Source organism: Caenorhabditis briggsae, assembly GCF_000004555.2.
Source record: "Caenorhabditis briggsae complete genome, chrI, whole genome shotgun sequence".
NCBI lineage: Eukaryota > Metazoa > Nematoda > Chromadorea > Rhabditida > Rhabditidae > Caenorhabditis > Caenorhabditis briggsae.
Genome location: NC_013489.2, coordinates 11,340,337 through 11,353,124, shown reverse-complemented (window position 1 = coordinate 11,353,124; position 12,788 = coordinate 11,340,337). Strand labels below are relative to the sequence as shown.

The 12,788-nt window shown below is 38.8% G+C and overlaps 4 protein-coding genes across 4 annotated transcripts; all 4 read right to left on the bottom strand.

Annotated features, from left to right (window-relative positions):
- Window positions 1–384: 384 nt before the first annotated feature.
- Window positions 385–5,915, bottom strand: CBG08473 (the record flags this gene model as incomplete). Its single annotated transcript, XM_002640376.1, has 4 exons — window positions 385–551; window positions 1,033–1,101; window positions 1,455–2,012; window positions 5,405–5,915. 4 exons carry the CDS (start codon window positions 5,913–5,915, stop codon window positions 385–387), a joined length of 1,305 nt encoding a protein of 434 aa, XP_002640422.1.
- Window positions 5,916–7,520: 1,605 nt separating this feature from the next.
- CBG08474 lies at window positions 7,521–9,253 on the bottom strand (the record flags this gene model as incomplete). Its single annotated transcript, XM_002640377.1, has 4 exons — window positions 7,521–7,758; window positions 7,810–8,549; window positions 8,597–9,022; window positions 9,068–9,253. The coding sequence occupies 4 exons, from the start codon at window positions 9,251–9,253 to the stop codon at window positions 7,521–7,523; spliced, it is 1,590 nt and encodes a 529-aa protein (XP_002640423.1).
- Window positions 9,254–10,023: 770 nt separating this feature from the next.
- Window positions 10,024–10,658, bottom strand: CBG08475 (the record flags this gene model as incomplete). The annotated part of the gene is made up of 3 exons (XM_002640378.1): window positions 10,024–10,146; window positions 10,196–10,407; window positions 10,583–10,658. The coding sequence occupies 3 exons, from the start codon at window positions 10,656–10,658 to the stop codon at window positions 10,024–10,026; spliced, it is 411 nt and encodes a 136-aa protein (XP_002640424.1).
- Window positions 10,659–12,027: 1,369 nt separating this feature from the next.
- On the bottom strand, window positions 12,028–12,536 carry CBG08476 (the record flags this gene model as incomplete). Its single annotated transcript, XM_002640379.1, has 2 exons — window positions 12,028–12,224; window positions 12,272–12,536. The coding sequence occupies 2 exons, from the start codon at window positions 12,534–12,536 to the stop codon at window positions 12,028–12,030; spliced, it is 462 nt and encodes a 153-aa protein (XP_002640425.1).
- Window positions 12,537–12,788: the final 252 nt, after the last annotated feature.

The window sequence follows — 12,788 nt, the reverse complement described above, 5'->3', positions numbered from 1 at the left end:
GTGAGTTCGCTAAAAATCGAAAATTCCGACTTCAAACTTTATTTTTAAATTAACTGGGAAATAGTATACAATTTTTGTGGGGTTTTTCCAAGCTGGAAAAGCGGAGATTTCAGAAACAAAGCGATAGAAAATTAGCATTGAGTATCTGAAAAACTTCACATTTTTCAGAAATACTTTACAATAAAAATAAAGGAGACTTAATTTTTTGGGTTTCAGGAATTTTTTTAGGGATTAACGAATTTTCCGGGCTCTTAAGATTATATATATATATTTTTTTTTTGGTCCACTAGTAATTTTTGGGGGTCAGTCGGTATTCGCAAAAAAAGAACGGGTATAGATGAGACAAGATACGAAGAAACTCAAGATACAAAAAGAGATATACGATTACTCTTTCGGGAGCTCTGCGGCGGATACGATCTCAAAGGAATCCTCTTCCTCTGAAGCTTTTTCGGTGTCAGGTGCCTTGGATTGCTCAGCAGGCTTGGGCTCAGCAGGTGCCGATGGTTGGTTTGAAATGAAGAATTCGCATGGGAGATATTGCACTTCCGGTGCTGGAAAAATTAGAATTTTGAAAAATAGGGGAAACATATAGAATTTTTTCAAAATAGGAGGTTTGTAGATTAATTAGAATCAATGTCCGTAATTCCTCGAAAGAAGAACCCTTAGTTTTCGACCTTGAGCTCATGTATCTCGTTTCCGGTGGAAGATATCAAAAATCTGTCAACTGATAAAATGTTAATCATAATATTACCAATATTTTTTCAGTTGGCCACTTTTTGATATCTCTCATAGCAACCGAGATAATTGAGCTCAAAGTGGGCAAGTATGGTGGTGAAGCAATTAGCCGACAGCACGATCGAGTTTAAGCTTAATTATCTCGGCTCCTATGAGGGATATCGAAATTTTGATAACTGATAAAATTCTTATCATAACATTTCCTTTATTTTATCAGTTGGCAAATTTTGGATATCTTGCATCAGAATCGAGATGATTGACCTCGAAGTTCTAGAGCCCATAGTGACAAAGACTAACTTTTGGACTTCTTTTTGTCGCCTTTTGATTTCATGACGGATTCGCTCGGAAGTTCGCGGATTTCAGACTCTGGAAAATAGGAATTTATGGATTTTTTTAACTATGCAGAGGAAAATATCATAAGAAGGAAACGCTGTGAATTGGATTCCAAGCAAAATGGAAATACAAGTGGTAAGCTGAGTAGAGGCAGAGAAAAAGAGAAATGCGTGAATTCGTGAGCGTGAGCGTGAGCGACGGCGCCGAGGATAGAAAGGAGATAATGGAGAGTGGGAGAGATGCAGAAGATGTGAAGAAATCGAGAAAGGACGAATTGGGCATAGAGGAAAACATCAAGAGTAGGAGCTAAAGGAAATGGAAGGCAAGCTTTGAAAAGGGTTGTGGCTTTTAAGTTACTTCTGGGATAGGATGTCACCAAAACTAACCATCTCCAGAACTTTCAGAACATCTCTCTTCCTTCTCTTCTCCATCCTGAATCTTCATGAATGGTCTGATTTTTTCGATGAATCGCCGATCCCATTCATTAATACGGCTTTCTATAGCGTCCTTCAACAACTTGTCAAGTTGGGACACTTTCTGAATGACTGGAGCATCTTCCATCAACTCAAACGCCTTCTCCACACGACGATAAATGTACTTCTGAATTCCAGGAACACCATAGGTATGCTGTAGATTGATTCCTTCCTGCGTCTTGGTGCTCATGACCAATCCAATGCAACGGGGCAATGGGTTAAATGGGCAAATGGCGGGCTTGAAAACATCGATACCCGGAAGAACGACTTCCAAGAATTCATGAGAAAATCGATGGAAGACGTATGATCCGTATTCTCCGGTGTCTTTGTGTTTGGCAAGAATGATCATCGCATTTGGCAGTGCTTCATGGAGTTCACGGTGTAGTGGGATCAGATCGGATTCCATTAGCGGGGAGTCTTCTAAAGAAAGACTGGTAAAGAGATTTTGGAAGCCAAGTGGTTTTTGGACTTCTGGAAAAGAGGGAACTTCTTGTTTTTCAGGTTCTATAAATCAGATTTTTAAACTTCCGCCCGTAGGGAGACATCCTCTACCCTGTATAGCGGATCCCGCAAGGCCATTCGAACCTCTAAGTTTGAGCTCCTATATCTCGGTTCTTGTAAAAGATATCAAAAAGTGGTCAACTGATGAAATGTTTATCAAAATGTCAGCAATGTTTTGTCAGTTGACACATTTTTGATATATTTTATAGGAAACGAGATAATCGGTTTAAAGTGCGCGCGGCTCGGTTGGGGTTGCGCAATGTCAGCTTATCGCGTCACTACCTTACTTGCCCTTCTAGCTCAATAATCTCAATTTCTGCAAGAGATAACAAAAACCTGACAACTGATAACCGTTGATAATAATATGATAAACATTTTGTCAATTGACAGTTGTTTGATATCTGTTAAAGGGAATGAGATAATTGAGGTCAGAGTGTGCACGTATGGTGGTGACGAAATCAGCCGACAGCGTGCGGCGCGCGCATTTAAGCCTATTTATCTTAGTTCCTATCAAAGATACTGTAAATCTGTCAACTTACAAAATATTTATCATAACATCAGCAACATTTTATTGGTTGAAACAGTTTTGATATCTTTCACATGAACCGAGATAAATTGGCTTAAAGTCGACAGCTTGGGTGGCCTTCTATTAGGGTGTTCATGATCTTTTCTGTAAGCTTATGTCTCTCTATTTTAAGCTTATGTTTATCCACTTTTTGATCTTATTTCCATCTTTTTTTTGTTTGCCAAATATGTCATCTAACAACCGTTGCTATGAGTGAAAATACTCTTCACACCCTGCCTTCTCTCCAATGTGTGAGTAGAAGATGCAAGCGGATTCTACACGGGGTCAGCGAATCTCTCAGAGAGACGCAGAGTTTCTACTCTTTTCTTCTGATTCTCTAGGCAAAAGATGAGAGAATGGCATCCTGCCTAGAACACAGCAAGACCTAGCGAGTCATGTGTTCAGCAGTCTCTCTCTTTTTGCGCTCTCTTGATCTTTAGTACTCCCTCACCCCTAATTTTTTGAGGGGTCACTGGTGACCGTGTAGAAAAAGGACCTGTTGTTGGAAATGATTTATGAGGAGATTCAGAAGACGTGTCATGCCAGACTTAGAAGGACAGAGTCTGATGGATAGGGCTCATATTTTTTGGACATTGAGATAACATTGACTCAAAGACATTTCCAAAAAACAGAAGTCACAAATTATGATGGGGTAATTGGTTGGGAGGATATTTTTGTTTTTTCGGTTCATTCCAGCCATTTTCAGCCCTAAAAAAATTTAAAATTTGGTTTTAAGACACGTTCTCTGTAGAACTCAACTTCAAGCCTATTGTCCACTGTACAGAAAAATTCAAACTAGTTTTTATGGGTTGATATTATATATTTTGAAAGTTAAGACACTTTTAAAATAAAAAATGTACATTTGGTTCGCACCCACCCTGCATGGTGACTAACTTCGGTCAAAAAATGAAAATTTTTCTCGATGGAGATAATGATTGGATTCAACCTAGAATAAATTATTCTTCCGATTCTGAACATTTTTTGTGTTGAAACAAAAATTCTAACTCGTTTCCTTTAAGCTGAAAATTTTCATTTTTGATCCGATTTTGCAAAAAATGACTGTAAATCCGTCGTCGTGAAAAATTTTAACATTACTGCAAAAAAGATAAAATCAGATTCAAAACCAGCTTAAAAAATGACACTGGAAAATGTTTCGGTGAGTCCGCATATCCTGGGTATAAGACCAGTTTTAGGCCAAAAAGTGCGAAAAAATGAGCTTTCACCATGTGGGGGAGTACATGGCACCTAAATTTCGCCCAAATTGACCCTCTCCAATTTTGATGAAATTTGGACCAGATGTAGTATTTTTAATGGTTAGTATTCTGACAAGTTGCAAATTTTTAATGGTTAGTTTCTGGCAAAGTTTCAAAATTCGATCTTACCGTCTTCGTGCATTTTTTGCAGGTCTTGGTTTTTCACTGAAAATGGACTTGGAAGCAATTTTTGCCGCTTTTTTGGTGCTTCTAGAAATGCACGAAGACGGTGCGATCGAATTTTGAAACTTTGCCAGAATACTACCCCTCAAAAATACTACATCTGGTCCAAATTTCATCAAAATTGGAGAGGGTCGATTTTGGGCGAAATTTAGGTGCCATGTACTCCCCCACATGGTGAAAGCTCATTTTTTCGCACTTTTTGGCCTAAAACTGGTTTCATACCCAGGATATGCAAACTCACCAAAACATTTTCCAGTGTCATTTTTTAAGCTGGTTTTGAATCTGATTTTATCTTTTTTGCAGTAATGTTAAAATTTTTCACGACGACGGATTTTCAGTCATTTTTTGCAAAATCGGATCAAAAATGAAAATTTTCAGCTTAAAGGAAACGAGTTAGAATTTTTGTTTCAACACAAAAAATGTTCAGAATCGGAAGAATAATTTATTCTAGGTTGAATCCAATCATTATCTCCATCGAGAAAAATTTTCATTTTTTGACCGAAGTTAGTCACCATGCAGGGTGGGTGCGAACCAAATGTACATTTTTTATTTTAAAAGTGTCTTAACTTTCAAAATATATAATATCAACCCATAAAAACTAGTTTGAATTTTTCTGTACAGTGGACAATAGGCTTGAAGTTGAGTTCTACAGAGAACGTGTCTTAAAACCAAATTTTAAATTTTTTAGGGCTGAAAATGGCTGGAATGAACCGAAAAAACAAATCAAAGCTAGCTTAAATAACTAAAAGTGACCTAAAATTTATCGAAAACAGTAAGCTTGTGCAAAAAAAACTATAAATGTAGACCTATATTATTTTGATAAAATCTGAAATTTCCAGAATAGTTGAGTCAGCTTGTTTGCAATTTTTCACTAATATTGACTACAGTATTCCCTCCAATAGAAGCCCACCCAAACCGTCAACTTTGAGCTCAATTATCTCGGGTCCTATGAGAGATATTTGAAAACTGTCCACTACAAAAATATTGGTGATATTATGATAAACGATTCATCAGTTGACCACTTTTTGATACCTTTCAGAAGAATTTTGATAATTGAGCTCAAAGAGTGCGAGTATGCTGACGCAATCAGACGGCAGCGCGCAGCGCTGACCGAACTTTGAGCTCAATTATCTCGGTGAATATGAGAAATATTGAAAATATGTCTACTGATAAAATATGTGTGATATTATGATTTAAAATTTATCAGTCGAGATTGTTTTGATTTCTTTTAAAGGAACTGATATAGGCTCAAAGTTGATGACAATTTCCAACCTGTTTGTGAATTCTCAACTTAAACCCTCCTTGTCTCTCCCACCAGATGTTTTCTCTAATCCCAAGCCTTCTTCCCGATCTTAACGAACCTTTCTCAACAACAGCTGGTCTTGTGGTCAACGCGTTGATCTCCGACGCAGCAATTATAACATAGGTTTCCTTGTTGATATCCCACTGCATCTTCTGCACACGTCCTTCACTGTTCATCCGAATTAGAAACGGCTTCTTGGAGCTTGGCGAGCACGCCATGATTATGTTCCTATTTTCATTGTCATCCTCATCCAGTTTGCAATCCAGACAACGGATCTCGCAGAAACTATTAGTTTCATGCATAAAATGATACTGAAGAACTTGTTTCAAAACATGGTTGTAGGCGAAAAGGATATTTTGCTGATTGTGGGGACACCAGGCGGCTTGCCGGGGTGTTAGGTCACTGTCCATTTGAGTGGCAATACAATCCTGACATTTCACTGGGAAGAATCTCTTCTGAATTGCGTTGAACGAATAGTTCTCGAAATCTCCACTGGGATACTTGACAACAGTCACTTGTTGAAGGGTCTCCAGACAGTAGACGGTTTTGAATACCAAGTCGGCTGGCATGATGCTAGAATTATTTAAGATATTTTTTAGGTTCGGATGAGAGGTTAGAAAATAAGAATCAAGAAATGAGGGTCAACAATCGCACTATATTGACTCAAGCGAGTTTATTTTTTGCGCGATGTATGTGACGCCATCGGGGTTCGTTTGATGACATTAAACAGCTGAGAACGGAGAAAAAAAGAAGATAGAAAGGATAAGACATCATAAGAGTTTTATAAAACTGCAAAAACTTAAGAACATATTCAGATAAATGGAATTACTCTAAAATCAAACATATCGTATTTGCTCTAATAGAAGGCTACCCAATACTTGAACTTTGAGCTCAATTATCTCTGTGTTCTATAAGAGATATCAAAAATGTGTCAACTGACAAAATATTAGTGATAATATGATAAACAATTTATCAGTTGACAAATGTTTGATGTCTCTTGTAGGAATCGAGATAATTGAGCTAAAAGTGAGCAAGAATGGTGGTGACGCGAGCAGCCGACATGAACTGCGCACAATTTCAGCCCAATTATCTTTAGCCCAATTGTTAGTTTCTGTGAGAGATAGCAAAAACTTGTTAATTGATAAAATGTTTATCATAGTATCACCAACATTTTATCAGTTAACAAAATGTTGATATCTTTCACAGGAACCGAGATGATTGAGCTCAACGCGTGCAAGCATGGTTACGCAATCAGCCGACAGCGCACAGGGCCAATTATCTCTGCTTATATGGGAGGTTTCAAAAATCTGTCAACTGCTAAAACGTTCATCATATTATCAGCAACATTTTATTAGTTAAAAAATTTGTGATACCTCTCACAGGAACCGAGACAATTGAGATCGAAGTTCAAGCATTGGGTGGGCTTCTATGGGAGCAACTACTGATACTTCCGACTACGGTACCTAGCATTGTATGGTTTTTATCGTTAATTTTGTAGGTTTCAAAAATTGAACATCTCATACTAGTACTGGAACGTCACCTATACAAAATCAAGAAGAAAAAAAGGCAGATTCGTCGAATGCGAATGGTGTCTTTGGGAGCGCCGTCCCGCGGCGGACCTTCCAAAAGAGGGAAAAAGACGCAGAGAAATGGATGCCAAGATGCCGAGATGGAAATATAACTTGTAAGCTAGATAAAGCCAGAGAAAAAGAGAAATGAGCGTGAGCGGTGGCGCGGAGACTGCAAGGAAGCTAATGGAAAGTGGGAGAGATGCAGAGAAATTGGAAGAGGAGAAAAAACGAAAAAAAAAAATTGGGCATAAAGGAAACAGTCCTAACTTTGAGTCACTTTATCTCGGTAACTGTTAAAGTTATGGAAAAACTATCAACTAGTAAAATGTTTATCATAATATCAGAAATATTTTATCTGTTGATAGATTTTCAATATATTTTATAGGAACCGAGATAATTGGGCTCCAACATCGCGTCGGCGCCGCGCGCTGACGACTGATCGAGTCACCACCATACGTGAACACTTTGAGCTCAATTATCTTGGTCCCTGTTGAAGAAGCTGACTGTTTGGGTAGCGTTCTATAATATTAGAGTGTTTACAGTAGCTGATCTTGATTCATACTAAAATCTTCATTTCTCAAAAAATCTAATCTAAAATAAAGTTCACACTCCCTCGCTCTTCTCCGTCGGCGTCGCCGTCTTCTTTCTCTGAAAGATGCTCAACATCGAGAAACCAGTTGGAGCGTCCACAGAAGACGACGACGTCGTCTGCTGATGCTTCTTTTTCTTCTTGCCACCAGTGGAAATATTCGAGCACGTGGAATTGGATTGACTTTTGGATGCATTCTGCACACGATTGAAGCTTGTCATTCGGGCACGAACTGGCTTCTTAGTTTTGCGTCTGAAATTCAAGTTCTTGAAATTTTCTACAGTAATCCAAGCTAAATCTTACATTCCCTCTTCATCGGTATTCAAGAGTGACTTTTTCTGCTGCAATGGAACTTCCCCGAAATTGGGTGTGACAACGGGGTGGGACATGTGAGGGAGAATATTGATGACCTGATTCTGATTCTTGGATCCTTCTAGCTCCACTTTTGTCACTTTCCCGCCACCAGGAAGTTCAAAGTAGCTATTGGACATGGGTGCTTGCTCAAAACCATCAAGATTGGGAAGCTCACGAACCACTTCCAACATCGTGACACGTTCTTGTTCGGTGCCTGCACAGATACGGTCTGTGACATACTTCACCACCGCCGCTGCTACTCCTTTAGCCTCAAATGGCATCCGATATCCCTCCTGAACCTTCGGCAACACCTCAGCCACTTTCATCCCTGGATACGGTTCTGTCCCATCATGATACACCTCCCAGCACATGATTCCATACGCGAAGACGTCGGTTTTAGGAGTATAAAATCCAGTACGTGGCACTTCTGGAGCCAGCCATCTGATTGGAACTTTTTTATGGGGATTCAATCGATAACTGGATCCTTCTCGAGACAATCCAAAGTCGGATATTTTGACCTGTCCACCGCCATAAAGACAATTTCTAGACGCAATATCTCTATGGATGATATTGAGATAATGAAGGTATTCTAGTCCCAGAGCAGCTTGAAGAATCATATCGTTCTTCTTTGAAATAGGCAAATTGCCAATGTTCTTTTTCAGGTAAGAATCAAGGGCCCCGTTTTCAGCCTGCAAAAAAAATGTTGAACTACAAACTACAATCCACAATTCCTCACCAATTCCATAATAACCATCAATGGTTCTTGACCAGCAGCCACTCCATAAAAAGTAACAACATTGGGATGTTTGAATTTTCTCATCAGCCTAGCTTCATGCATGATTTCCTTGATTTGCTCCTTCGTCAACGCCTCCAGCTTTGCCAATTTTATAGCAGCCTTTTTGACCGTATTCCCAATACGGATCTCGCCCAATTGTACCTCTCCGAATGCTCCTTCTCCTAGCTTCTTGAGTAGGGTAACATCGGAATGTTGCTTTTCCCATGGCTCTCGGCCGATCGGACGGATTAGGACTGATTCTTGGCACCCGATGGCCACTGGTTCCTTCGTTCGATGGTGGTAGTTCAGAAGATCAGGAATCGTCGCAAACCACTTTGCATCCACAGCAAACTTGTTCTCGTACTCTCGAATCACGTAGTGACGGATCTAAGGATCAGATTTCAGAATATTCAACACCAAACAAGAACTCACATCATCAGCGACTCCAACATAAACGGAAAGCACAAACTTCCTCGGTTCTCCAACTTTCGGATCCGTGAATCTCACCAAAAAATCACCCCGCTGGGTCAACAACACTTTCATATCCTCTCTGGGCAACAATCCATGGTACCATGGTTCATTGGCAAGCGTTTGTTCATGGGTACGTGGCTGACTCATTGCTCTGAAAATCGAGGATCGAAGAGGATTTTTCTGAAAACTTACTTACAATTCACCTGAAACGTTCTGCCGATATCAATGGGATTTTCGATTCGGTTGATTTTGAGAACTGATTTCTTATATGGGGAGGCGGTTGGTTTGATAATATCATGAGGAGAAAAAATGGAGCACTTTTTTCGGACGCGAAACATTTTTAACGTAAGAGCAAGGCTGTGCCACGGCCAACACTTTGAATAGGGTACTTCTGGCTTAGGTAGGGAAGGCCGGCCTATTTTGAAAACGGTCTAACAGAGCCTCAAAAACGGATAAAAATGGTCCGACGCGGCTCAAAATAGGTCTAAAGCGGCTCGAAAATAATGGTTTTAAAACAGCCAAAAAGCCGCTCAAAACGGTTCAAAAATGGTCCAGAAACTGTTTTAAAACAAATCAAAACGGCTAAAAAACAGTCCAAAGACGGTTCAAAAAATGATTCAAAAACAGATCAAACACGTTCAAAAAAACGGCTCAAAAACGGCTCAAAAACGACTCAAGAACGGACCAATACATATAACTTGAAAACGGCTCAAAAGCGGACCAAAACGACTCAAAGGCGGTCCACAAACCCACAGTATCTAAAATCCGAAAGTTGAACATTTTTAGATTTCTAGATTCTTGAAGACAGCCTTCGGTAAGAGCTTAATGCAAATTGAGTCAGAATTTTTTCCAAAGAAGTAGACAATGAACTTTTTATTTAGAATAGTTGAACCCAAATACATTTTAACAAATTGATTTTATTGCTTGATACAGGTCAATGAATCCAGTGAGAGTTCCATATCAATTGGTATGAAGAGTCCCTCTCTGATCCATTGTCCGTCTTGACAAAAGGCAGGCGTAACGGTTGGATTTGGGTAGGACTGAAAAATTAAAAACAATTAAAGACCATAAACTAAATAATTGAAATACTCTTGGATCGAATTTGATGGTACTGGTACTGATATTGAAACTGGCCACTTTGAAATCATCTGGACAGACAACTCGGATTTCATCACACTCAGCAGATCCGTAGGTCACAACTGGAGCCTGAATTGTGGCTGAACTGAATTCAGCATACACATCTGGATGCTCCTTCTGGAGCCAGGCAGCGTCGAACGTTTGGCGTCTCGCGCAGCCGCATTCTCAAAAGAAATATACCTAGTCAACTTTGTACTCCAATATCTCCTTTTCTGTGAATGATATCAAAAAATGGACAACTGACAAAATGTTTATCATAATATCAAATACATTTTGTCAGTTGAGCACTTTTTGATACCATTCACAGGAATCGAGATAAATTGACTCAAGAGGCATTACCATTCAGAAGAGGATCCTTGCACGATTGAGCAGCAAAAATCATTGGCAAAATAACCAGGAAAATGAGAGTTGACATTGTTAGTTTTCTGCCTCTGCTACCAGTTCTCCCGCTTATATTCATTCTAAAGTTCTCACATTTGGGTGCAAATTATGCAGTTATTCAAATGAGACAACTGGCAAATGATAATTAGAACAACAGTGTACCGGATATATTGAGGGATTGAGGGAATTGATGGATATATTTATTTTTGTGAAGAAAGAGTTTTAAGAAAGAGGAAAAGGGTTTTGTGGTTTTAGAAACATACAAAAATAATCTTGTTTTCCGTTGTTTTATGCATTGTTTGAGAAAAATTTTTTTAAGATTGTTTTTTTTCCAAAATTTCAGATAGCATCATGGTTCAGTTAGATTTCCCAATAGTGAGCAGGAAAATTGTTGATATAAATTTCTGAATTTCTAAATTTATGAAACTTATTATCTGAAAAAAACTGAAACAGATTAGATCATCAAAATGAAATATTTTTTTCGAATAAAAAACGACTATGAAAAGATAAGCCGGAAATGTCTACGGTGGTTTGAAATGGTTCATAAACGATTCAAAAACACCAAAAAACAGTTTAAAAATTGCCCTGAAACTGCTCAAAAACGGATCAAATGAGCTTGAAATCGGCTCAAAAACGGACCGAAACAGATCAAAAGCGGCTCAAAAACAGTCCGAAAACGGCTAAAATATGATTCAAAAATAGATCAAAACGACTCAAAAATGATTCAAGAACGGCTCAAAAATAATCCAAAGATGGTTCAGATCAAAACGGCTCAAAACTTTTTAGCAAAGGTTCAAAAACAGTTCTGAACGACTCAAAACGGATCAAAATTGATCCTAAAACGGTCCTAAAACGTCAAGAAACGGCTTAAAAACTGCTCAAAATCGGCTCAAAAACGGTCCAAAAACCGACGAAAATGGCTCTAAACGGTTCAAAAACGGCTCAAATAGTCAAATGCAGATTAAAAACAGCTCAAAGCTCAAAGGTCCCAAAAAAAGCGGATCAAAAAGGGTCCGAAAACAGCTCACCAGTTCGAAAACGGATTAAAAACTAACCAAGCAAAATAGCTGAAAAACGACTCAAAAAATGAACCAAAAACTGTTCAAAAAAGGCTCGAAAACGGACCGAAAATCGAATATTAGAAATTTTTTAGATTTCGGGAGAGTCTGGTTTTCTGAGGTCCCGGAATTCTAATTTCAAAATCACAAGAGATTTTAATTCTTAGATTTTCAGATTATTCGGTCAAAAAGTCTCTCTCCCGTTAGATTTTTCAAAACAAAAACTACAAAACAAAGAAGTCCAAATTACTTTATTCCTTTAACAAAATCATCTTGAAAGTGCCTCATAGCGAAAAACTTTATTCAAATCTTTTTCGAAAATCAATCACAAAAACAATCACAAAATCATTTAGTGAAAGAAGTAGTCGACGTTCCACTGGGAGACACAAAATGGATTTCAGTTGGGAACACTCGAATTTCAGTCTTCTCTCCATCATCCTCAGATCTCAACGTATGTTTCTTCCAACTGGCCAATGCTCCTGATCCACTGTGAAACTTGGTTCCCTCTACCAATTTAGTTGTCTTCTTTCCGTTAACTGTGGCTGAAATAAGAAGTGTCATCCACAGTAATCCTCCCTAGCAAACTCACTAGTTTCCTCATTGAGTTGAATTCCTGAAACTTTCCAATTGTCGACTCCAGTTGTGAATGCTCCAGTGTTATACTCCACATTGTCAAAAAACGTTTTCTTCTCATCCGGTTTGTAATAAACGTCTTCCTTTTTGTCGATGGGCCATCCGGTGTATTCATGCTCAACAGTGAATTTGAAATGACTTCCAGTTCGATTGTCCAAAACGATTTCAGCTGCACATCTGGTGGCACGTGGTGGTGATGGATCGGATTGCTCAGAACTCATTCTCAGAAGTCGTCAAGAGGGAGGTTCCTGATCTTTTCCTAGAACGATGCCCCATTTTAAACTAGTGGAAAATGGGAGGAGCCTCTGTTGTTCAACTTTTGATAAGGGCAAATTGTCGGTGATCTTTGCCTTTCTTGTCCAGTTGTTTATTTCTGGTTTGGTGATGATAACGAACGAGTGTCAACGAAATGAGAACAAGAAAAAAAATGAAGTTTGAAGAAAGATCAGTAGGGAGAACAGTGCAGTTGATCA